This window comes from Corylus avellana, chromosome 9 (assembly GCF_965113065.1).
Source record: "Corylus avellana chromosome 9, dhCorAvel1.hap1.2, whole genome shotgun sequence".
NCBI classification, from domain to species: domain Eukaryota; kingdom Viridiplantae; phylum Streptophyta; class Magnoliopsida; order Fagales; family Betulaceae; genus Corylus; species Corylus avellana.
Genome location: NC_142498.1, coordinates 1292507 through 1319771, shown reverse-complemented (window position 1 = coordinate 1319771; position 27265 = coordinate 1292507). Strand labels below are relative to the sequence as shown.

General features: G+C 35.1%; 2 protein-coding genes and 1 pseudogene across 2 annotated transcripts; 2 read left to right on the top strand and 1 right to left on the bottom strand.

The window, feature by feature from the left end:
- Nucleotides 1-67: 67 nt before the first annotated feature.
- LOC132189941 (Protein kinase superfamily protein) lies at nt 68-14923 on the bottom strand. Its single transcript, XM_059604798.2, has 14 exons — nt 14678-14923; nt 13739-13865; nt 13344-13587; nt 11471-11512; nt 10640-10711; nt 10373-10508; nt 10060-10217; nt 8711-8795; nt 7909-8111; nt 7593-7754; nt 4148-4297; nt 2439-2699; nt 1347-1625; nt 68-395 (listed from the first exon to the last, which is right to left on the bottom strand). The coding sequence occupies exons 1-14, from the start codon at nt 14733-14735 to the stop codon at nt 138-140; spliced, it is 2235 nt and encodes a 744-aa protein (XP_059460781.2). The 5' UTR covers nt 14736-14923; the 3' UTR covers nt 68-137.
- A 461-nt stretch (nt 14924-15384) lies between these two features.
- On the top strand, nt 15385-19290 carry LOC132190303 (uncharacterized). Its single transcript, XM_088510614.1, has 3 exons — nt 15385-15539; nt 15645-15726; nt 18956-19290. The coding sequence occupies exons 1-2, from the start codon at nt 15441-15443 to the stop codon at nt 15702-15704; spliced, it is 159 nt and encodes a 52-aa protein (XP_088366740.1). The 5' UTR covers nt 15385-15440; the 3' UTR covers nt 15705-15726; nt 18956-19290.
- A 6238-nt stretch (nt 19291-25528) lies between these two features.
- Nucleotides 25529-26688, top strand: LOC132190108 (protein ENHANCED DISEASE RESISTANCE 2-like pseudogene; annotated as a pseudogene).
- Nucleotides 26689-27265: the final 577 nt, after the last annotated feature.

The window sequence follows — 27265 nt, the reverse complement described above, 5'->3', positions numbered from 1 at the left end:
TCAAGCAAAAAACTCTCCAAAAAGCGTCGACAAACGAGGCACTCATTTGAATATATACACCTCCAAGAGTACCAAGGATATTAAAATTGTAAGGAAACAAATAAAAATGGCTCACAATGAAATTTGATAAAAAGGGATTACTGATTTCTTAGATCATCAGGGCTCCAGTTTTTCACCAACTTGTGCAGAAATCTAGAAATACAAACCCATGAAGTTTCTGGAAGTCTGTGGCTAAAATGCATGACCAAGGCTGAAATGCTATCAAAAGTAAATTTATGGACCTCTGGCTTCGCCGCCATGCGTATAAGCATTGCTGTCCACACCTCTGGGGCTAACTTTACTGCTTCACGGAAATATCGAAAACCATTAAAAATCCTTGTGAGCATAGAATTTTCCTGCAGAATACAGAAATAAAGTATCAATATCCCATTACTTTTACACTTACAAACGAGAAACACGAGAACAATTTAACATCGAAACTAAATAATTTAACAATTTAACATCGGAACTAAATACCTTTCTTTGAAACAAGTCAAACGAAATATCATATATTGCCTTTTCTGATTTTCCAATGGTTGTATTAGATACAAATATCATAAGAGTAATGCTACTTTTATACCCATTTATTACACTCATTTTATACCGGCTGATGTAGTGAGTTTTAAGTGACTAACACTTCTGTTTATTTAAGTAGCTGACATGAAAAACCACTTAAAACACGCTGCATCAACCGGTATGAAAGTTGTTTGATAAATGGGTATGAAGGGCATTACCATATTAGAATAAAAAAGTGGATTTCCTTCCTAATAATTACCATGGGAAACAGAAACAAATCTATTACTTCCTAATTTTTCAAAACATCATAAAAGTTACATATCATATCCATGATGGGTTTTCAATGAATGAAAATGATTGTCAAAAGTATCACTTGAGCTGTTATATCCCCATATGATCAACTGAGTAGGAAGACCGCGAAGTCTCATGACACAAACGACTATTCAATAAGCATCACAAGTAAGATGCACATGGCAATGGCTTACGGAGGAAACTAGGATGCAATGGCGAACAAAATATAACTAGTTTATTCTGCAATCCCTCTTAAAGTTTTAAGGGCAAACAAAAAATCATGGCACTGAGAAAGTTTTTGAAGTAATTCAAGATTTACATCAATATACTCTCCATCAAAAGCCAGTTATAAATTAGAAGAATCACATAAAGCTTGTGAATCATGTGCTCTTTAGAATTTACCTGACTACATTCAAGTTAAGGAAGCTACTTCAAGAAAAATTGTTCAAGCCTTCATGACTCAACTGTGAGATAAACTAACAACATGAATTTCGACAAACCTCGGATTCTGATGTCTTTCTTGCTTCAAGCTTCTCACTAGGACTGCAACCGACAACATTGTCCCGCATAAAAACATCAGCTGCTCGAATTATATCCCGAAGAAGGAAAACACGCACCCTCACACCCTTTTCAGATAAAATGAATTGCAGAAGATCTTCAGTGGCATTAACGACAGCACGCATGTCAAATGATTTCCATCCCAGAGGATTTGAAGAATTTTGCTCAGAATTAGGGGGTTCTCCACTCGACTTGGAAGACTGTTTAGATATTGCTGCAATCTGAAAAAAAATACACCCCTTTTTAAAATAATTCAAAGTAGCAACACCAAATTAATGAAAAATCATAGCACAAACAAAATATTCAAAGAGATAACAAAAGGTTAAGTTACATAAAATCTTCTTGTCATCTTGTCAATCTTCAAATTGCATTTCATATTCATAATGTTGACACCATATCATGAGTCGCCATTATGCTTATCAACAATGAAATTTGACAGCTAGACCATAATAAGCAGCACATGTACTACAGATAATGGTTGTAGTCATAAACAAATGACGGAAGGCCCAATTTATCATGAGTTCCACTGGAACAAAAAAAAGCAAGCAAGAATGAATAATTTTCCTACTAGCTTATGCTGGAATATTTCTTCACAATTTCGGATCATCTATTGATTGCATGGGTCATATAAATTCTGTATCTCCAGTGATGTCTGAGGTTTATAGAAATTTGCAATCGAAGTTTAGTCTACCAATAGCTTGGACACAGATTCGATATGATGCACATGCATACAGAAGACTTCAAGTCAAGAAACAATGTAAAAACCAACTAATAAATAATGCGTCCAGCCATTTGTTACCTATCAAAAAAAAAAAAGATATCAGTACTAAAGATAAATGACAGGTAACAGAGGTGTTGGATGAACAGTGAGCACATTCATTTAAATTGGATGAGCCATATGAATCAATTATGACAATTTTAACATTAACAAAGAATCTTCTCGTTTAAAATGGCATGCACTGTTTCAATCAAGTTATATATTAAGCAATATAAACTACATTTTACATTAGATAAAAAGAGAAGAGACAGCCTACCAGCCGCTCTAGCCGATTCCATCTAATGGATCCATTATTACGGATGAGTAATTCCCTCAAAATTTTTCTCATATCAGGATTTGGGTCTTCCAGAAGTCTCCCAATAACAAAAGGATATGCACTCTCTATGACTTTGAAATCAGGATCCAGAACCTTTGCTGTGCCTTCTAGTGATCCTAGAGCTCTTATCACCAGGGCATAGTCTGGGGGTAGAGAGAAATTAAATTCATACATAACATCATATAGCTGGTTCATTACTCCCTGAAATTCAATGCAAAGATAAATTAGTAAATTTTTGTGCTTTTATTACCACAATCACACTCGAGGAGTTTCTGATAAGAATAGAAGAACAAATTAAGAAAATGCGACCATCATATATCCAGTGAGCCATCGTGCCCATATTTCGGTTGTAGAGACATCACCACATGGATGTTACAGCTTCTAGAACATCATTAGACATCTAATCTAAACAGATTGATGTTTAGAACATGTCTGCTGCTGCCCTAGTAGTTGAAAATAAGAAACATAATGCAGGGTACACCATAGAATTATAACACAAGTGGATATTCAAATGAAAATGCCAACCATATCTAGAACTGGAGTTTCTAAAAAATAATATGGTAACCATGTCTTAGGAAAAGCACCCGAGGTTAAACAGTCTCTCCAGATAAATGAAAAAAATAAAATACGAGATATTTGACAATGGCTTCAAAAAGAAAAAATCCAATCTACGAGGTTGCTACTAAAAAAACCCCAACCAAAAAAAAAAAATTCCGTAAGAGGGAAACCCATGGGAATACAGTGAAGAAAAATGGAAGATGATCCTGTAGCATATCTATCAGAAAAGAAATATAGATCATTTAAAGAAGCTGGTAGTGCAACATCATTCGCATCTTATTTTTTTGGAGTACTCCAGCTCACTATATCTTTCTATCACATTGAAACCAATATTTAGATGGTACAATTAAGAACATAGACCAAGGTATAGAGAAAGACAACATAATTTTCCCAAATTTCTATTGATTTTTACTTTCACGAATCTGATTGCAAAATTTCCGTTCCCAAAATGAAACAATGTGGTAGTAGATATGAAGTGTGTTGTGAAAAAAAAAAAAAAAAATTAACACAAAATAACAAAATTTGTTCAATATGATTCTGTCAATTGCATATGTCCACAAGAAATCCATCATCAATGATTTGGATTGCACTCTCACAAACTCGCACAAACCCAAAAGCCCAGTACACCCAAAGGTAATCTCTCACAAACCAGACAAAGCTTTGTCTTCCAATGCCCACACTCAACAGAAACTATACTACTACTATTTTGAAGCATTTATCCTATTTAGAACATTTAAAGTATAACTGAAAAGTGACGATCCCCAAAATAATTATTGCAAAATGAAAACTAACCAACAATATAAATTCAGTATATAAAATCAAATAGGCAATAAGGATGCAGGTAGGACATAGTTAAAGCTTCTCAAATCATGACATAGGTGCTCCAACTTTTCATTGCATAAATCATAACCAAAACAAAAGATTCTACAATCAAATATGTGATACGCCTAATTATATCTAAACATGCATAGACTAATAAATATGTAGTGCTAATAATGCCTACGTTCATCCCATACTCTAAAAAAAATTATCAAGATTATACAGCTGCAACAAGGTTTAGATGGAAAGGTATATGGATGAAAAGCACAAACCTGGAAATCTTGAGATTGTCCGGTTCCATCACCAAAGGATGCTCGCAGTGCATCTGAAACTAACTGTCTATCAACCCCTTCAGGAATAAATCCCAAAGAACGAAAGTCATTTGCCAAACCCAGAGAGTCACGATTAACAAAGTGCACAAGCTGAAAGAAACAAAAATTTATCAACAGATACACAATCTAGGGTGAATTCCAGCAACTTTCGAATAGATGAAAGCTGAGGAAGAGAAACCACGAGACAACAGAGAATAATTAAAAAACGCACAAGATGCATCAAGATGAAACACTTTCAAATGACCTAACTTTGAGGGGAAAAAAGAAGAAGAAAAAGTAGAATTGCATGATAGACAGGTTGACATCACTAAAGGATTTCAAATATAAATTGGAACAATAAACAAACATGCAAAGATATATTAAGGACCCATCATCAAATACATTTTTCTTCATAAGTCATTCAATTCATTAAAAGTGCAAAGAGACGCAACCCTAATACACATAAAGTATACAAGAGAACCCTAAAGCATAGAAGAAGAAGAAAACCCATCTTCAATTACTGATGGGATAATGAAATAAACGTAACCTGAACCGATGAACTTCTTACAACATCAAATATGTCCAGCACACCAACTATGGAGCACTTACCATGACTGGGCACCTAAGGCACTTTTTCATATACGAAGCAAAACTCAAATATAAGTTAAAAAGAAACAATAACAAGGGCTAAAAGGAGAACGATGGGCCCAAAACCAAAAGAATGTTATTAAAAAATAAAAGACAGGAATAGTGTGTAGGCACTCAAATGCTATCTGGTTTAAAATTTAACCTGAAACACATTTGTTTGGTACATGTAACAAGAGCCAGAGATGAGGGTTTTGTGGGGGTTAACTTGTAAAATTTGCTTCATTAGAAGTTAAGAGTGTGATGAGGTACTTTTTCATGCTGGAAAAAGAGAATTTGTTGCTGCATTCAACTGGAAAATGATACATTGAATGCTATCTTCAAAATGCATAAATGCATAAGCTACCAGAGAAATGTGTTTGTTGTGATCTTTTGGCAGTTTTGAACCACAACCCTACATTCCGATTCATTATTTCTCAAATTTTCTCCAAAATAAAACATACAAAAAGTAGTAGATGAAACTCTCAATCTAGACTGCCGATCACTCAAGTAAGAGTGTAACGACCTAGGGAAAAACGCTAATCACATATGCGCTATCACCCCAAAAGGACTAGTCAATTTAGAGTTTCCCTAGAATCACTTATAAAGCCCAATTTCACCTAGTAAATAAGCAATGTGGGACTCAGCACCCATGAGCATCTCTTATAAACCACACTATGTGGGCTACTCATCTTCCCAATATAGGACCGGAGTGTTACAAAGAGAGCAAAAGTAGCACTTTGATTGTGGTTACCCCTTCCCATGCAAATCAAAACCTCTAGCGTTTGATGCAAGTTTGGTAAGTGTTTTGAAAACGGTTTTTTATGTTTTAATTTAAAAATAGTTCTTTATGTGACAGAAAGTTAAAAAGTGTTTTTGGTGGGGTTCACATCATAAACGTGTTGTTTGTGGAGTCCACAAAAGGAAATTGTTTGGTAAACATCATAATAGCAACAAGGCTCCGGATCCTGATGGTTTTACTTTGGGTTTCTTCCAAGCTTGTTGGGAGGTGCTACACGTAGGCACCATGAATGTCTTCTATGATTTCATGCAAGAGGTATGTCATGAATGTCTTCAATGATTTTCATGCTAGAGGTATGTTTGAAAAAGTCTGAATGCCACCTTCATTCCTAATGCAAAGTGGTTTCCAATCAGACCTGCTTTAATGAAAAGGCCATATCTCAAGTTTTTGACATCAGATAGAGGCAAGCTTGGTGGCGTTAGAAAGTTGATTCAAAGGTCAAAGTTATGTTTCATGAAGTTTTGTTGATTCCAACGTTTGCAGGGTCAAAATGAGCTGCGATGAGGAGACAAAAAAAGGTAGACAGAAGTTGGTGTTCCATGTCAATTCGAACTAACTTGGGATGGGCCTGGACAAAGGCTTCAAGTGAGTTCGATTTTTGTTCTAGTTTAAACTGGTAAGTGGCTTAGTTCGAACTTGTTGAAACAAATGTCTGTAACCAACTTATTTCGAGGTTCTACTAGGTTTAGGGTTTTGTTTCCTATAAATACATGTTATAGGTGACCTAAAAACGCAGCTTTGATGTTATTTTGATTGATTATCAATGGGAAACCATTTGGGAGTGGTTTTACTTCTATCATACCTTGAATCCATGATAGACTCTTGGTTTTGAGAAGAGTTGTGAATTATTTATTGTTTGTCTTTGCGAACCCACTATGTCACACTACATCAGTAGATATTAGAGCCCAGCAACTTTCCTACCATGGCGGGAAGAAGACACAACGGGGGAAACAAATATGCAAGCCTTGGTGTCATGCATGAGTGCGAAGAAACAACACATGATGAGCAATTGTCGGCATGGGCGCAACACATGGAAGAGCAATTTGCTGTTCAATTTGATCGAGTCGAAGAGCGACTGGACACCTGAATTAACGCTCGAATAGAAGCCTTAAACAAGCAGTTTGCCGCCATGGGTGTTGCTAACAATCATCGCCGTCAACCAAATCTACATTTCACGGATGAGGATAACGAGGTTACCTTTAGTGAGGTGCGGTCTCAACAAAGGAACGGTTTGACATGCGGAGTCCGCAGCGCGCTGCCATGACCATTGTTCTTGAGCCTCAAATTCATCTACCGAATCCATCTCATGTGGAGGAGGAAGATGAATTTGTTGATGAAGAATTCCAACAAGATGAGTTTGTTGATGAGAAGATGATGAGAAGCCTTCTCAAAAATTCATGTATTGAAACTCTCAACCAGATAAACGGCCAAATCAGTGCATATTTGTCACTCTTGATGTATAAGTATATCCAACTTTTTTTTTTCACCAGTACATACTATTCCACTAAATACATCCTAGTTTATAAAATATCACAATCTTAAAATTAAAAATTAAAAATTAAAAAAAAAATCTGGTTGAATCAATGATATTTACAAGCTCAAGTAACAATCACCATGTAATACATTCTTCTCTGGAAGCACTGCAAACGGTATAAACATGATAGAGCTTCACTTCAACTACCAGCATACAACCATGCCAACTTACAATATTTGTATTTTCTTGTGATAAATGTGTCATTCCAAAAGCAAGAAAAAAATCATAATAGCCATGAATCAAGTGATTGTATAGAACTTATTTGCATGTGATCTATAACCCACATATAATCCACACATTGATCTTCTAAAAGTAACACTGGCCCTGTTCTATTATCTCATCAACAGATAATAAAACGTCACAAAAGATTGTTTGAAATTTCTATAATGAATCTACACTCAAACTGAGCCTTGCCCTCAGTAAATACCATGTAAATATTTCCTTACCATTTGAATAAGTCCTACTCGGTAGTGGCGAGGAATATCCCCCATCATTCCAAAATCAAAATATGCAAGAGAGCCATTGTCAGTAGCAACAAGGTTTCCTGGATGTGGATCAGCATGGAAAAATCCCACCTCAAGCAATTGCCTCAAAGAGCAGTACAATCCCTATGAAGACAAGTGAAAGAGGAAGATACATGTGGAACTCGAGACAAAATTACATGCAATGTATTTGCTTAGAGATTGTGTATGTGACGCACAGAAAAATAAATTATTATGAACTGTCAATGCACAAACATAAGGAGCAATTTCTGCCCAATACCTGGTCAATCAGTTCCCGTCTGTTTAAACAGGCCTTCTTCAGGCTAATTTCATCTGTGAGCTTAATTCCATCAACCCATTCCATGGTAAGCACAGCAGTCCGTGTAAGGTCCCAATATATTTTTGGAACTTTAACACAGTTTGCTTCTTTATATTTCACAGTTTTCCTAGCAGTAGCTTGTTGACTGCTATTTTGATTATCACCTGTTTCACCCATCAGATTTCTGTGCTTAAAACAAATTATGCGCGAACTTAATCAAATCAACAGCATCACATACAACTCTTGATTCACATGCATGCGCGCTCACACACACACATTGAGGGAAGGGAACTGATATCCTAAATAAATAATCTCGTATGTAAGAAGATGCCACCGGGCTCTGCCTGCATCCACAACACATTTCTATGAAAAGCAGATGTTACAACTTTACAAGCTGTTATGACTAAGCTAGAGACTGATGATGCAATCTTTTGCCATTAACAACATTCAGAACTATATTTTCAACTTGACCATATGGTCCTTAAAAAAACCATAAAGAATGGGATAATTAAGGGTGCGTTTAGCAAAGAGTTTTGAGAGGAGAAAGGAGGAAGGAATTGATTGATGTGATATAAAGTAGAAAGGAGTTTTGAATTTTTTGTGAGAAAAGTGAAGAAAGTTGTTTGTTAATGTGAAGAAATGAGGTTGACTTTTTTAGGAGAAAGGAGAACTCTTTGTCAAACACGGAGTAAACATCCTCAAACATCATGACCTTAATAACTAACAAATATGCTGCAATAGTTAGAAGTAAGGAAAAACTTACATGGATCGCAACCATAGAGAGAAGCAAAACGCTCAGCATTTTTACCCTCTAGGACATAATCAATCTCATCAAACATGTGCCTGACCTGTTCATTAAAGAGAAACCTGAAGCTATCCATAAGAATGTACATTGACAATTTTATTCAGAAGATCATAATAGTAAAGAGGCTATATACTTAACGGAGTAAAAAAAAGGGAAATGAACAGAACTTTGAGAAAAAAAAAATGAGCATACATAAAAGGATATGTGTGTGTGTGTACACACACTAGAAGTTGAGCTCAGGTGACAAGATGAATTAATGGTAGAATGAATTAAAGAAATAAAAAAGGGGTGGGATTAACAATGGAATGAATTAAAAATTTCTTTAAAAAAAAAAAAGGATGGGAAATGACAAGATAAAGGATGCAGTGATGACGCTTATCCATAACAGAGTCAAAGATAAACTCTTGTGCTCATGAAGGGTTGTGGAGAGAGAGAGTTTGAAAGTGATTATCTCATAACCAGGTGCGGTAGTTAGATATTGAGAAGAGAGAGACTGAAACTCTGGGAATGGTTATTTCCTGAATCCGCATGCCAGTAGTGGGGTTGTTGGCTGTTGCATTTTGTGTAGGAATAGAATTTCAAGACTAGTCCATTTCAATTATATAAGTGGCAGATTTTGTATCCATAATCAATGACAAGATAAAGGATGCAGCGACGATGCTTATCCATAACAGAGTCAAAGATAAACTCTTGTGCTCATAAGAGTTGTGGAGAGAGAGAGTTTGAAAGTGATTATCTCATAACCAGGTGCAGTAGTTAGATATTGAGAAGAGAGAGACTGAAACTCTGGGAATAGTTATTTCCTGAATCTGCATGCCAGTAGTGGGGTTGTTGGCTGTTGCATTTTGTGTAGGAATAGAATTTCAAGATTAGCCCATTTCAATTATATAAGTGGCAGATTTTGTATCCATAATCAATGACAAGATAAAGGATGCAGCGACGATGCTTATCCATAACAGAGTCAAAGATAAACTCTTGTGCTCATAAGAGTTGTGGAGAGAGAGAGTTTGAAAGTGATTATCTCATAACCAGGTGCGGTAGTTAGATATTGAGAAGAGAGAGACTGAAACTCTGGGAATAGTTATTTCCTGAATCTGCATGCCAGTAGTGGGGTTGTTGGCTGTTGCATTTTGTGTAGGAATAGAATTTCAAGATTAGCCCATTTCAATTATATAAGTGGCAGATTTTGTATCCATAATCAGTTATTAAGGATCTTTTGGAAAATCATAATTGTGGCGCAACTTTATATCAGAAATAATTAACAGATGATGCAGAAAATCTACACAGTAGAGGTATAGAAGGCTTACCATTTCATTTACTGCTACCAATAGGTCTTTGCGTGCCTTAGCAAAGCGCTTCAATTGACCTCCAATCATATGGAATAACAACGCATCAAGGGTAAGTGAAAGCCTCATACCTGGCCTCTGTACCTTAACAGCTACCAGCTCTCCAGAATGCAGGTGAGCTGCAAGACTTGAAGCAACAAAACAGAACATTTAGATTGAGTTTTCTCCAAACAAACAGATCTTCTCAGGACATCCATATAGAACAGATGAGATATATCAGTACTACCAGAATAGATTGCATCTATTGTTCCATATTCATTAAAGATTCTCTAACCTTTATAAACCTGCCCTAACGATGCCGCTGCAATAGGTTCTGGGCTGATATCAGCAAAAATTTGTGAAATAGGAACACCCAACTGGGTTTCAATAGATTTAATTGCACGATGAGTTGGAAATGGGGGTATTTGATCCTACACAACAAACGGGAATGCTTCAATCATGAGAATGAGAACAAAAATCGACATGGCAGATCTATAGTCATGGTATTTGGTTACAAAATTTATTGGTGAAGAGGCAAATGGGAGAAATAAATCTAGTAAACCTGTAACTTAGCAAGCTCTTCGCAATATACAGGTGGCAATATATCTGGCCTTGTGCTCAGAGCCTGCCCAAGCTGTAAATAGAAATAATACTAGGTCAGATGCATAAATTTCACCATACAGCAGTTTGAGAGTTATTTAATGAAAATTATAATCTAGATGATTAATCCTTATCCCGATCACTGTACAACATTCATCACATAGAGACGGATAAAGAAACAATTGTAATGGCACATTTTTGTATGATGTGTTTCAAAATAAAAACAACTCTCTCCCTCTACCTCCTGCCCTTTTCTTTTTCCTCCCTCTCTCTCTCTCTCTTCCCCCTCTTTTCCAACCAAAGGAGCAACAGTTCTTAAAGGCAGGATTTTCTCCCAAGTCATGGTAGACTTACCAAGAGAATTTACCAGCTAGCCACCTTCACCACAATCTACTACATAGGAACCCATTCATCACACATTTGTTTTTTGAATACATCTATGTTTCTTTCCCTCAAAATCAAAGAGCCTAAGTACACCTATGTGCTTCATGTATATTGCCTTTAGCACCGTCATCAAGTTCTTCCTTTTCCTCCCGCTCTTCATCTTCAACCATTGGTAGAATCAAATCCTTAACCCTTAGCATTAATTGATGCATATTAACCTTAAAAGGTTGACGTACTAGCAGCAAACAACATGTACATATGCAGCCTACTTAGACACAAAACTTTGAAATTTTAATGTATCTAGTTCCAACCAAACAACAAAATGAAAAAGGAAGGAATCCATGAAGAATCTTAAAGACTGTTAAAAAGGAAAAGACAAGAAAATTTCACAACAATATAAGTGACTTGCCTTGATGTAGAATGGCCCCAAATGGATTAGAGTTTCACGGAACTGCAATAAATTGTACAAAAGTTCATGTAAATTTCAGTCAGTTACAAGTGTTCATGTGTTTCTCCAGCAGGGAAAGAAAAACATGCAATAGCTTCAAGAAATATTCATGCGCCAAACATCTACAATTTAAATCATAGCCTGCTGTTTGCCAATGTTTCACTGGAAATTCCATTGGTAACATGGAGCATGCAACATACTTATTGGCAGCAATATATATAGTCACAACACGGTATTATGGATACTTATTATGCACAAGTTAACTTTAAATTTAAGATGCTGAATCACCCATTCTGACTTAGAGCCCAATCTATGCAGGAACTGTTTTGGGTGAGAGTAATTAAGTTAAACCACTATCAATCAAGAAAATTCTTAGCAACATCAAGTTCTGCATAATATCTCAATTTTGTTAAAATTAATCCATCAGACGGAGAAGCCCAAACTCTACTTCGAGGAAGACATTAAGGTATGGTTAACTATGGGACACATAAACAGTTGAAGGCTTAGATTGCTGACCCCAAACATACAACCTAAGAAAACAATATCATTAACATATAGGCATGGAGTGTAAGGGTCACCTTGTTAGGGCTAGATTTTATTAAAATTTAAATAATATGAGAAGCTACAACTGCCTCTGAGAAGGAAGCCTTGGCTTCATACAAAGCCCAAGCATCTTCAGAAAAGCAGAGAAAACTCCCTTACCACCAGATTCACTGATATGTAAGGGCAAGAGGCACATGTATTGTAGCAGAACCAGCAGATCACTTATACATAAAAGCAATTGACACACATTACCCTTATCTTTTAGGGGGAAAAACAAATAAAAAACTAGTTAATGAGAAACAATAGAGCAAGCAATGCAGCCTCTGTAGGACACAGTGACCCTACTGACAGGTGTACGTTATCAATGTTGCCATCATATTGCTAACCAAAGCTGACACTGACCTGAATATAAGAAAATTAAAGCTTATAACAATGAGAGCATCAACTAACAGGGTCCAACATCAATTAGGAATGCACACTCAGCAAATCAGTGACCTACAAACCCATCCATGATCTGAACATTTCACCACAGACCCAGAGATGACGTGTGTGCCTAGGGAACGTACATAATCAAGTGATCGATGTGCACAAACAAGTGAAGCAACCTAACAAATTTGTGTCATAATTCTGCTGGCATAACTGGAAGAGTAAAGGCATTATGGCATTGGCTGCAGCCAACAATCACAGAATTCGTTGGTTGATATTGCTGGCCAACATTTCACAAAATCATATAGACATGTCTTAGCATGAAGAGATGACTGGAAACCAGACTCCCAACACAAAACCTATGGTGCCTAGGCTCAAGGGTTGAGAAATACAACCAGTTGCAATTCCAAAAAAAAAAAAAAAAAAAATGATAAGTAATGTAGTATATATATCAAAAAGTGCAAAGGAGTGCAATCCTAGTAGACATGAAGTATACAAGAGAACGAGGAGTAATTTATCCACAATATGGATAGCTCATTGGAAACCACCGGGCAGCTTAAAACAGCAAAAAGAAAATGCAACTGTAATAGCTTAGTGCTGGCAAATGCCACTTTGATGCATTGTGATCATTACAAGTGCCAGTCCAACATTCTTGAATCTATGTAAGCAGAGAATAAATCAGTTCATTTAGATAAGGAATGTTCCTGAGAGGGGGGGGTGGTTAGCAAGGATAGAATGGCATCCAATTGAGGTTGCAAACTGAATGAAACTATAGGAAGAAATCATAAGCTAAGCACCGTACTTCATCATAAGCTTTAAACTCGGCAGAAGCCAGTGGGAAGATGAAAACTAGAATGTCGCATACCTTTATGGCGCGTTTTTTTATGTCTTGAACAAAAAACTGCCAAATGCTTAGCTGAAACACGTGCAATGAAATAATTGCTGCTCTATACAAAGCCAAAAATGGTCCAAAACGGGGGAGAAAGGAAACACTTTTCCCATAGGTTCCAAGAGCATGCCCAAATTCACTTTCTAGTGATTCCTTCCTCAGCTTTGCATACTCTGCAGATGGGCTTTCACCGTGCACGCTGGTGAAGCCTGTAGAAAATCTGCAGCAATATCTATAAGCTGAAGTGCAACAATCATAGAAATGTAGAAAAACTTCAAAGAAGAATAATGACCGTTCAGGGAGTGCTGGACACACGAGACCATTGTCAAGAATTCACAAATTCACAGTTTTTAAGATAGCCATCCACTTACGAATTTCGGTGCAACAAGTATAATGAAGCTGAATTGTCTTGTCTTCTAACAATTTCAAGATCTGTTTGACATCCCAATGACATGCATTTCTGAAAGATGGCCTCAATGGAAGCATCACGGCGTAAAGCTGCAAAGAGAACATAGGTTAAGACAGCAACACCCATATCATGATCCATGCTGATAGTAAAGGGGCGTATACAGCAACAAACGAAGTGGCAAATAAACTAAAGAGGGATTACATCTCTTTCATTTAAATAAGAAAATCAAGATCACACACCCCATAAATGTAAATATTCCAGGACAGTAAATTTTATTTTATCAGTCTCAATCTCTGCCTAATGAGGCTAATTCTCTAAAATTCTTATCCCCCTATATATATATTCTGGCTCTGCCCCTGGGTGAAACATTATGACCTAGTAAGTGAACAGAAAAGTGAAGATCAAAAAGCGTGATTCATCCCAAAAAAAAAAAAAAGGATCAAAAAGCGCCTTCTCATGATGTTGGACGTCATTTACAGTTAAGTCATCGAGAATTACTTGAAGTAATGCAAAATCACAGCCAACATTATACTCCTCATATAGATCATCGTCATTTCAGCCAACGACTAGCAAAATCGAACTCTCTCAGAACGAATTTCTATAAAATGCACTTAGTATATTAAAAGAAAAATATCAAATAGCAATTCGACAATAGCACACCTAAAAACTAATTTGAAACAACGACGCCCGTCCGTACACATGACGAGAGGATCACATTGCCAAGTACAAGAATAAACCTAGCCTCCGTTCCATTGCCAATAAACAAATTATGAATCTCAATTCTCACGGTACCGGTTCTTCCGGCTTAAACAATCCTACATTTTCTCATCAACCAACAGAAGCTAAAATAAAATTCAAAGAAAATAGCAGAGGAGATTAAGTGTGGGTGAAGAGGAGTTACTTCTGGAGAGCACTGCGATATGGCGGCGACGGTTGAGACTCGCAAAGACATTCCTCATTGGCGACAGAGCATGCGAGAGAGATTTTGCACAACGAGTGTTTGTTAAAATGCGCTAGAGAAACGAAGCCCGAGTCGCCAGAGACCCCAATTCGGCAATCAGCATACAACAGTACTTTCTGTGTATTCGTGTGCGCAAGTGTCGCTCCGGAAAGAGTATTGCTTGAGGAATGGGAAAACTGCCGCGTATAGTCTACTTGGCACCTCTAGAGGGCACCCACGTGTCGTGTAATTTATAGAGCCTGGTGGGAGCGAATTGGATGCTCTGTTTGATAAGTAATGGTTTTATGGATTTGGTTTATACGGTTAGCATTATTATCCGGATCCGTTTACCCTTACCCTTGCCCCTAAAACCATTAACTTTAAATATTTTATGTTTATTAACTTTTTATATTTTATATTTTAAAAAAGGGTAAATATATTATAAGTTTTTGAGTTATGCGACAAAATTTTTATTTTTTTAAGTTTTATTTTTCAAAAATTTACTCCTTAGATTAATTAAAATGTCAATAAAATTTTTACGGTTAAAATTTTTTAACAACTGTTAGTCCTAATAAAAATACTCTATTTTACCTTATTAAAATATTAATTTAATTTTTTTTAAAAAAAAAAAATTCCAGACAGAGAGAGCTTCTCTTTCAAAGCCCTTCCTTCGTTCGAGAGCTTCTCTCTCTCTCTCTCTCTCTCTCTCTCATACACACAAAAAATGGCGAATGAGCAACCGTCACCGTCGTCGCGGTCATGGCTCCTCGAAGCACTGCCTTTCATGGTGGTTCTCCTAATAGCAGCTCACGTCTTCGCATTGGTACTAGCCCTTTATTTCTTTCTTATTCACACTCTTGCTTTTCCTTCCCTTCCAATTCCGAGCAGACCTCCGATTTACTCTTCATTCATATTATTTTCCTTCCAGGTCTACTGGATTTACAGATTAGCCACCGAAAAACAACCTCAGAGGAGGAAGGCACACTAAGGAACACTCACAAACGGAAAAGGTTGGTCAAGCCCTAATTTTTTATTGAATTCTTTTTTAATGCTAAGTTGTCATAATCAGTATTATTATTCCACTGTTTGGTGTTTAACTAGACTTTGGTTACTTTTCAATGGATGATTCATCAGGGTTTTAGCAAGTTAACTGGAATCCATTTGAGTGGTTTTTGGATCATGGTTGTTGACTTTTCTGAGGGGTTGATTTATTTTTTCCTTTGGGAAAATCTAGTTTTAGAAAGAATTAGTTGCTGTGCCATTTTCTTGCCGCTGCGTGTTATAGCAGTTTTTTTATTTTTAGTTGTCTTGTATAGGTTCTGTTTGGTTGCTGAGAAAATTAGGAAGAACAAACAAATAATTTGTTTTGGGCATTTGTAGATATACATTCCTTGTAGTAGCTCTGCTATATGCGTTGTTTGGTAGCTGAGAAAATGTGAAAGAAAATAAAGACACACAAAGTATATGTGTACATGTATAAAATATTTTACAGTTTCCTGAGTTAAACTGAGGTTTTTTGTACTAATACTTCTGAATCACTAGGAAATGCACACTTCTAAAGGTTCAAGCAATTGATATAGACCTACTTGAGTTTATTTGGTTTTGAGTTATGGGTTAGCTTTGAATATTTCTTTTGTCTTTTTGGTGGTTCTATCTCTATCTTATATTCGAGTGAATCATTGATGAAAACAAATGGAAATCCAAAAGAGATCCCTTTTGGCATCTGGTTTCAGGCTGACCTGATTAAGTTGTTTTGTTTCTGATGGTAAAAGGTGTAGAATAACAAAGAGTTAAACACATTAATTCTAGTAATTATGGAATCCACCGGAAAGATAATTGGAATCGACTAAGAAAATAGAAGAACTCCGTTAAAATAAATTTTATTCAATCTACGATGATGAAAGCAAGTCCATAGCATACCGTTATATAGGCTACAAATCCAAATCTTGAGAATACTAGCAATTGTGATACAAATTAATTAAAGACTCTTAATATTTAAGGAATCAGAATTCCTAATTATTAAAAATAAAGACTCATAAATTTCAAATGAACAAGGGGTTGGCCCAAGTGGTGATTGCCTTGGTCTTGAGGGTTTGCTCCCTTCAAGGTCTAAGGTTTAACACCTCATGGGTGCAAACAATCCCTTGGGGCTACACCCCCTCTGTGTAGAGAAACTTCCAAGGGTGCGGTGCACGGGATCAGGGTTTACTCTCCGGGGGTGGGTCCGAAGGGCCCTGCCTTGGAAGAACTCCTTAAAACATCCTAAATCAACTAAAACTCATAAAACAAATCCTAAACTGAATTAAACTAATAAAGAAAATCCTATTGTCTCCATTCACGTAAATCACTCATGAATGAATGATCCCTGATGTAGAACTACATCAGTCTCCGCTTTAGAAAAACTCGTTCTTGAGTTTTGATTGAACTTTCCTTGATCTACCATGACACCCTAAATCAAAATAAAGAATCTATCAACAATTACCGCACTTGATTGCAATGATGATTCACTGATGGCCATAGAATCATTATATTCTCAGTTGAATTTCCTCCAATGCCTGGATCAAAAATCAGCCTGGAATCCCCTAAGGTGCCACTAAGTGACTTCCAAGTATCTACAAACATATCCTCCGTCTCCAACAAGCAGTTACTTGGAACTAATTTGATGGAAGACTTTAGAAGATCCTTTCTTTATTTTTTTATCTTTAACATTTGACTCACAACTTTATTAATTGATGCATCTCTTTACCTTCTTTTGGCTCTTGTTCATCTTCTTTTATTTTCGTGACCAAAACTTTGTAACCCCATATCATTAGCCTCTTCTAATTCCTTTCTATTCTTGATATATTTTTTCTCCTTCTCTAAATTCATACTTTCATCCTTAACCTCAGGCTTCATAACAATAGAAGCTGATTGTTATTAGCATCATTAACCTAATTATTAAAAATAAAGACTCATAAGTCCATAGCATCATTAACCTAATTTTTATTTTTATTATTATTATTATTATTATTATTTTATAATGGTTGTCAATAGGCTGGTTGTGAGTGGCATCTCCAATGCTTTTTCTATTGATAGCATGATCTCAGATAGTAACGAACCTGGTAAACATAATGTGGCATGTGTTCTCTTGGATAGAACCCCATGGCATATGACAAATAGGCCTTTGGTGTTAAAGAAATGGCCCCAGGAAACCCCACACCCTAAACTCTGTAATTAGACATCCAACAAGGCCAATCTTTGCTTTGATACTAATTGATGTAGTGGAAGGTGTAACTTAAACACATTAACTCAAGTGGTTCTGGAATCCACCAGAAAGATAATTGGAACCCACTGAACTCTTTTAAAAGAAATTTTACTCAATCAACGATAATGAAAACAAGTCCATAGTATGTCTTTATGTAGGTTACAAATCCAAATCCTAAGCATTAAATAAGGATTCCTAATCCTTAAGGGATAATAATTCCTAATGAACTAAAACTCCTAAAACATCCTAAGTTAACTAAAACTGGTAAAATAACTCCTAAACCGATTCAAACTAATAAAGGAAATCCTAATCATAAGGGTGGTGTTTCCATATCTTGTGCTTGGGTACGAGGACTGTTAATTTGATTCTAGGGTGCCTGCCATTTTCAGCAGTTGTTTGAATGGCTTGCATCAGTTTGTATTCTTGCCAATGGTTTGTTAGTGAGGATATGATGGGTTATGAGTAGGGTTCTTGTTTTCTTATGCCTTTTCTCTCTGAAACTGAAGAATTTCTTAAGTCAGGGCTTTCAGATGTTTTTAATTTAAGCACCCTTTTATTTGTCCAGGAGTTAGAGGGATTTGAGTACGATGACAAACCTTGCATTCATGTTGGGTCTAACCCATTCTTCGATGTTAAACTTCAGCTATTTTATGTAGGAGACCAAAATACTGCTGATATCTAGCTCACAGCGGAAATATTTTCACAATTTTGCTTTTATGAATTTTGTCATATTTTTTGGTTGTGGATTGTGCTCAAGAAACACAATTCAAAACTTGTGTGCATATAAAAGTTAGAAACTACATAAAACAGATTGATTAACAGAAGTATGGGCTGATTAGTGGCGTCCAAGTTAAAAAAGGCAATAAGCGTGATAATCAGATAAATTTTCATGATTGTGGCATGCTCCTTCTAGTGTCTTAGTACTTTTTAATAATTCCATGTGGAGTTTTACAAACTGCAAAATTGATGTTGTCATTTGCAATGTGGACATGCAGATTCTTGTTGGAATACTGATGGTGCAATTGAAGGCCCTATGCTACTGGCGGTTTTACGATTGATGATGGATTAAATTTTGCACAGATATTCCTTTCTTTTTCCATTTCTTTTTCCTTACCTGAAAAGCATGAGCATAGTTGAGCTATATAAACCCAGCTCAAAATATCATCCCTCTTCCCCAAAATGGAACCGTATCTTTTTTTTGCTCAAATTGTTGTGTTTTGGTTTCTTTCTTCCCAGAAAGTTTGGATGGTATATTCTGTAACTTATCCCTACGCTTACTTGTATCCTAATTCTAACATTTCTAATTCTACTTGAAAGATTTTTCTCAGTAGGTGTGGGAGTTTTTTTTTTTTTGGTACTTACTGACGATGAACTAGATTCATTACTAATAAACTAGCCGATTCTCTGCAGATATCTCTAATAAATAATCCTTTTTGAGGTCTATGAGCAGTTTGATTTCAAGTGGGCACACAAAAGCAGTTAAATGTTTGGTAAATTGTAGTTTGACATTTAAAATCTTTAATTTTTTTTTTTTTTTTTTTTTTTTAATTTTTAAATGTACTCTCTCTCTGCTATTTGAAAACATAAAAATCAACCTCTTTTTTCTTTCTGTTTTTTCAGACACTCGAACGAAACATTTTTCAGCAGTTTCTGTTTAAAAATGCATTTTTAGGCTGCTAAATGGCGGGCTAAACGGAGTGTGAGCCCAGAACTCATATGGGTCTTTATTTTTTAGGTTAGATTTTATTTTATTGCATCTAATAGTGTTAGGTCATTTGAATATTATGTTATGTCATATAAAATTTCAAATAATTTAGTAACATATACACCATTAAATTTGTAAATTTTAATATGGACGATGAAATATATAAAAATGAATGAAAATTGTGAAAGTGTTTTCTAAGCTTTTTTATTTTCTAATCAAAATTGTGAAATTTGATAATCATATCTTTCTCTTTTATTTGTATTCTAAGAACGAGGAGTAGAAATGGAATTTCACTTTTTTTAATGAAAGCATTCCCTCCAAGAGTTGGTGGAATACTGACGAAATGCTTAGAACATGAGTGGGGCTCATATCCTTTTTAAGATGGGCATACTCTTTGGTTTTGGTTGGTGAGACTAGTCAGCATTGATAAGGATATCTTTTATGATTGGATGTTCAAATTATAGTTAATTTTCAATTAAAAAAAATAAAAAAAGCTCGATGAGATTCACTTATTTGAGTAGATGAACTTTGAAATGTTAGAAAATGTGGTGTGTTTGTGGATCGGTCTATAAATTGCAGTCAAGTTGATAAGTGGGTATATTTTTCCTATTGTTAACTCGAATTGGGTATACGATAATTCAAGTGCTCAAGGTTTACCCACATGTTATATAATCCTGTTATTAGTTTCTTTTTTATTGGTAAACCTGAGATATCACTATCATTACATGTTAAGAAGATGGAAGTGTCAATTTGACCCAAAAGCCATTGACAAGGAAACATCATGCTCTTGTCAATGGGCCATTTGAATGTAATAAAGGGGCATCAGGTTATATTTTCTATCCTGATTAAGAGACATCTTGAATTGAAATTTACAATGGTCATTTTGACACTGGAAATATTGACTTTGTATATATGGTTAACACATAGTCAAAGGTTGTCTTGTCGACTTTATATGGTTAACAAAAATAATTTTGATATGGGGCAAAACTATATATAAAACAATTTGAGGGAAAATAATTAATTTTTGGGATCATCTTATTCAAATATAGATATAAAAAAAATTTGTAGGACCTCAAACTACTTGAGTTCGCCTCTTAACGCAAATGAGTAAATACAAATATTAAGATTGAAATTCCGTGCAATTATGAATCTTTTAAAATTGTCTATTTTTAGAGTTGAACAGACAATTATGAGAATTTTTATTAAGACTCGCTCATACTTACCATCATGCAAACTATAATTCAAACAGAAAATTGCAATTAATCCGAATCCCGCGTATTTAACTGTTGAAGTTTCATATACATACATGACCCACCCACAAAAGCTAGTTGCATCAAGGATTTTATCCAACCATACAACATGCAAGCAAAAAATGGATTCGAGGGAAAGGAACTATTTGTTTTTTGTTTTTTTTTTTTCTGGGTAAGGAAAATGAGCTTATTTTATCCAGGAAGTGTCCAGAATATGTATTTGAACTCTTATTTAATTATATAAAAGAATCTAAATAAATGAATTAAAAATGCAGGTTTGTAAGTTTCTTTCGGTCAACACTCAGCGCTATGGAAAGAGACTGAAATAACGACAGTGAAGTCAGCATATAAGAAAGTCGCAAGAGGATCAAATTTGTCAATCAATTAATAGAATAAACAAACAAACACGACTTAGGGTCACCACACCTAACTGTAACCATTAATACATTTTATTATTCTTTAAATAGAAGTTTGACTATTATAAGGGCAATTTTCTTAATTTTTTTTAGGATAAATATAGCATAAGTCCGTAGTCAAATTTCTAAGTTTTTTATTTTTATTTATTTTTTATTTTTTACTCTCTGTGTAAATTGAAATGCCAAATAAATTCTCATCATTAAATTTTTGTAACGCCTATTAGTCACAATCAAAACACTATCATTTTACCACGTTAGCATGGGGTTGAGAGTGGCCAGGGGTGGCAGCCCAACTACTGGCCAACCCTTCAATTTTTTCATTTTTTTTGAAAGTTAAATTGATGAAAAAGTTATTATGCTAATGCGGTAAAACAATACGTTTTGATTGGGACTAACGGGCGTTACAAAAATTTAATGGTAGAGATTTATTTGACATTTCGATTAATCAAGAGAGTAAAAAGTCTAAAAAAAAAATAAACCTATGAATTTTTCAGTTTTGACGAGTTAACTTAAAGACTTATGATATATTTACCTTTTTTTAAAAAAAAAAAATGAGTTATAGAAAATTTCTTCACTCATATTTATTAAATTGACGTTTATTTTTAGAGCATGTGATGCCTTACCTCCGGTGAAAAAAAATCACCAGAAATATTTACGTGCAAAAATAAACGGTAGAGATTGTCTTCAACAAAAAGTAATTAGAATTCTCTCACAATCTTACAACTTTTACTGCTTATTTTTGTAGATAAGATATTTCGTGATTTATTTATTAGAGATAAGCCCAAGTTGAGAATTAGATGCTTTCAATACTATTAAAAATATACTTACTTTGAAAAAAAAAAATATCCATTTAATAGATTTAACTCAATTTGATTTGATTTTTTTTTTTTGTCCATATTATAATAAAAATAATATACATATATTCATTAGTGGGAAGGGGGGGGGGGGAATAATTTTTCTTGCTTAATATTATTATTAAAGTAAACCATTATTTAATTATCGCATGCAAACAATAATTATTCTGCAACACCGTTATGAGCTGTTATCAGCTTAAAGTTAAGAGAAACTAGTACGCCTGTGATGACGTTGTTGTAAGATGTGGCAGTCAGTCCATTCTCAAGTCACCTAATTAAAGCGTCCTTCTACTTCTATCCTTAACGTCTTTTTTTGTCCTTATTAACCACCACGTGTCACTATCTTTAGCGTCAACGTCGATGAGATCCAGCGGTCTGTCAAAGTTACCGTCCAAATTGTCAGTTTCTTCTCATTTAATATCCTGATTAATATTAGATATTTAGCAACCATTTTCTTTGTTTTTTAAAAAATTTCACAAAGGCTTTTGAACTTTAACACGTTTTTAAAAGAGTCAAATTTAAAAATTTTCAATTTTACTTATCGAACTTTTAATTTAATGTAATTTAACCTCATTAGTTAGGGTTTGGCGTTAAAAAGATATTGAAATTGATAAAATGACATTTTATACCACTGAGACTTTCTAAATTTACCATTAATTAAACATTAAAAAAAGTTGAGGATATTTTGATATTTTTTATAACCTCGGTTAGAGCATTCACAATTGAGAAACCAAATTTTTATGCAAAATGGCTCATCAAAACTTACTTTTAGCTAATGAATTTTTAAATGTATCTACATCCGATTAGCTATATTTTTGGAGAAAAAGTAGGACAAGATTTAGGAAAAAGAAAAAACATGTGAGAAAAAGAGTAAAAAATAAAATGGCTTCCTTAAAAAATGCTGCTACATTTAGTTTTTTTAACTCTTTCAATCAAATATCTATTTTACATTTTTTTTTTGCTAATCCAATGTAGGGTTTTTTTAAACATTTGAATAGCTATTTTAGATAAAAGTAACATTTGATTCTTTCATTGGAAATGCTCTTAGGATTTAAAGCCAAATCCTAAGAGAATGGTAGATTACATCAAATTATAAGTTTAAGGGGGTGAAAATATGAGTTTTTGAACTTTGAGGATTTTTTTTTCAAAACAACTAAAAGTTCAAGAGCCTTTGTGAAGTTAATCCTTTTTTTTTTTTTAATCCAAAAGGTTAAATTATTTTATTCACATGAATAAACAATTTTTTTTTTTTTTTCATTTTCATTCATAAAAAAATGTTATTATTATTATTATTTTCGTTTTTAAGCCACATCAACACCCCTTTATATCGAATTAATTTATTTGTGATTTTAATAAAGTAGATTGTCGTAAATGTATTTTCTCTAAACTGGTTTGGAGGAAATTTGTGTCGGACCATTATGTTTCTATATTGACATTGAATGAAATTTCTTTTAAACTGGTTTAGAGAAAGTTTGTGTCCTTTGCAATATAAAAGCTATATTGGGCTAGCCTAATATGAGATATATTTAAGAGCCTAACTTCTTTCTTTTTTTTTTTCTTTTTTTTTTCTTTTTTTTCATTAGCTTTAAATTTTTTGGCATATTGGGTAGGTGAATAGATTGTGTTCTATAATGGTGCTGCTAGTTGGCACACTCTAAAATTCTAAACTTTCCATTACACTTGTTTTTAAAACACTTCAATCCAAAAGGGTCAAATAATACGATATTTAAGTAGTTAATAGATCAAGATGCTCTACTTTTTAGGCAATTCTACAAAATGATTTAAATTTTACTATTTTAGCATGTAAGTTAGTGAGATTTAATAATTAAAAAAAAAAGTTAAGGATATGATGCGAGAGGTGATAAATGTTGAGATAACAAAATCTGAATTATTCGATTAAAACTAATAGTTAGAGTTTGGCTACGTTTGTTAATTATTTTTAGAAGTGTTTTGTGTTTAGGTTGTTTATTGATATTTTTGTTTTGAGAATATATATATATACACAAATAGAATATGTTAGGTGAATACGTAAAGGGGAATAGATTTTAGGTTCTGAGAGAACCTAGACCTTAGATTCTAAGGAAACTTATACATTTTAGATTTTGAGAAAACCTAAAACCATTTTCAAACGCAAGGTTTGAGATTAATTTTTTGATTTCTTTTTGTTAAAATATCATAGGAACATTACAACGACTTAGACTTTGAGTAGAACTCTTACACTTATTTGGAGATAAACCCGTAGAACGATAACTAATGTAATACTGACTCTAAAATAAATAACTAAATAATTGAAATACAAAAATCTTAAAATCTAGGCCTTAGATTCTAAGGTTCGGGAACCTAAACATTTTAGATTTCGAGGAAACCTAAAAATCTTTTTTCAAACTTAAGGTTTGGGATTAATTGCTTAATTTATTAATGAGTTTGATGTCTTTAAATAGATAATTACAATGCATAGTAAAAATAAAAGAATAAGTACAATAAACTACTCAAATGATAATACTTATTTCTAATATTTAAATTATAGTCCATAATTCGAATGTTATCTATATAGATAACATATTATCATAAGGTAATATAATCCTAAAATACCTCTATTATTAGACCCCTAACAAAATCTTCATCATAGAATTATCTTAAAAGATTTTAACCCAATAATTAATGTTTTCAAAGGACAAAGTTTTCTTTCTAACATAGTTGAAGGAAAGTTTTATAATTTAGGGTCTATTTAGGATTGTGTTTGAGGAGTCTAAAACTGCTTTTAGCACTTAAAAAATTCATTTAAAGAAAAAAGTACTCGTTTGGTAAAAAAATTAAAAGCACTTTTAAGAGTTTAAAAAGCCTAAAAATTGCCAAAATGTACTTTTGACAAAAGCTTAAAAATAAAGCTTTTGCTTAAAAATTCTTTTTGACTTAAAAGTTATATTTCTCACACACAATTCTAAACATGTTTTTAGTTTATTATAAGTTGATAAACTAAATTTCTTTTTTCTTCATTTTTGGAATTAGATAATAAGTCTATTTTATTTTATTAAATCCTTGATTTTGGTAGGAAAAGCCAAAAGCTCTCCATGTTTTTTTTTTTAAAATTAATTAATTTTTTTTTTTTTTAGTAAAAGCTCTACGTGTTTTTTTTTAATTGCCGGACAAGTGTGGGAAATGCAAATAAAAAGGCAAAGCCTTCATAATAGACTTTTTGCAACGAAAATTAGCTGTCCCATGTTAAAGGGCGGAGGGCTCTCTCGTAGTTACCTCCAAATACAGGGGTGCTTTTTTGTCCCTCCCTTATTATACAATATACACCACCGCATCCTTCGCTTTCAAGACTCTTCGATCCCTCAACAATCGAGAGAGTCCTTTAAGAGAGAGAGAGAGAGTGTGTGTGTGACATGAACATGTGTCCTACGAAGCAAAAGCATCGGAGCTACGGTGGCCGGGCTTCCAAATCTGGTGAGCACACTACGACGAAGACCACCAACGCGACGACCGGGATGGAGTGGAAGTCGGAGGCCATCCATGGCGGATCCCTTCGCCACGTGGACCTCCACACGGGAACCAACGGCTGGGCCTCGCCGCCCGGCGACCTCTTCTCACTCCGCTCCAAGCAGTACCTGACCAAGCGGATCAAATCCCCCGCAGGTGAGTACCTCCTCTCGCCGGTTGGCATGGACTGGTTGAAATCGACCGCCAAGCTCGACAACGTACTCGCGCGGCCCGATAACCGCGTGTTCCACGCGCTCCGTAAGGCTCAGGCTCTAGGCAAGTCCCTCAAGAGCTTCATTCTAGCTGTGAACCTCCAGGTCCCCGGGAAGGACCACCACAGCGCCGTGTTCTACTTCGCCGCAGAGGAACCTATCCCCGCCGGCTCTCTCCTCTACCGGTTTGTCAACGGCGACGACTCGTTCCGGAACCAGCGGTTCAAGATCGTGAATCGGATCGTCAAAGGACCTTGGATCGTGAAAAAGGCGGTTGGGAACTACAGCGCGTGCTTACTAGGCAAGGCCTTGACGTGTAATTACCATAGAGCACCTAACTACTTGGAAATCGACGTCGACATCGGGAGCTCGGCGATCGCGAGCGCGATTCTGCACCTCGCGCTGGGGTACGTGACGAGCGTGACGATCGACATGGGGTTCGTGGTGGAGGCGCAGGCGGAGGAAGAGCTGCCGGAGAGGCTTCTAGGCGCGGTTAGGGTTTCCCAGATGGAAATGTCATCGGCCACCGTGGTCGACGCGCCGCACGCTCCGGCAATGGCCCGTGGGTTGAGTTTTGCCAAGGTGAACCACCGCCAGTCCGGCGATTATGACGATGATGGTGAAAACGGAAATATTTAAATTCATCATAAATTTAGCGTTAATGATTTATTAACTTTTTTGGAATTTTCACGGGGGTTAATGTAATCTTAGTCCCTTTTTTATTTAATGGGGATCGGTGGTTTAGAATCTGTAGATAATAAATGGTAAAAAAAATTATATATATATTGCAATGCGCTGTATTCCTTCATTTCTTTCTCTTCTCTGGAAAAATGTTGTGTTATTCTGCTGACTGCTGTATTGGAAAATGTGGTCTGTGTTGATGATTGGTCGAGTGCGTCAGGGCCTCAGGGACAAATCCCTGAAAAAGAAGGGAGTGATTTTGTCGTGTGCTTTAGTGAATAATTATTGGTGCTCTTTTTGTATAAAAGTAAACAGTAGAAATTACTCCGGTAAAAAAATATTACTACTACTTCTTTCTCAAGTTTAATGCTTTCACTATCTACTATAATATTAACTGTAAAATTGGATTAGAATGTGTGGTGTAGATTTGATAATTTTTGTTGGGCGGCGGTGGCGGGTGACTTGGTGGGGACGATGACTGTGCAGATTTTGGTGGTGGGTTCACTTTTTTGTGTGTGTGTGTAAAACGCATCATTTTGGCTAAAGGCTTAGGGTATAGCATTCCATGTACGACTAAAATCCCTGTTGTCTCCACCTCAAAAAAATAAAAAATAAAAAATAAAAAGAAGAAAAAAGAAAAAAGAAAAGCCCTTTTGTCTCTAGGCGTTTTCTATAAGGACATGTTTTAAGGTGTAGGCCTCAAA

Coding starts and splice junctions, on each gene's coding strand:
- LOC132189941 (XM_059604798.2), bottom strand. CDS start 14,735: ATGAGGAATGTCTTTGCGAGTCTCAACCGTCGCCGCCATATCGCAGTG. Junction 11,513..13,343: donor TAAAAAAACGCGCCATAAAG/GTATGCGACATT, acceptor AATTTATTGCAG/TTCCGTGAAACTCTAATCCA. Junction 10,712..11,470: donor TGGGGCCATTCTACATCAAG/GCAAGTCACTTA, acceptor TTCTATTTACAG/CTTGGGCAGGCTCTGAGCAC.
- LOC132190303 (XM_088510614.1), top strand. CDS start 15,441: ATGGCGAATGAGCAACCGTCACCGTCGTCGCGGTCATGGCTCCTCGAA. Junction 15,540..15,644: donor CAGCTCACGTCTTCGCATTG/GTACTAGCCCTT, acceptor TTTTCCTTCCAG/GTCTACTGGATTTACAGATT.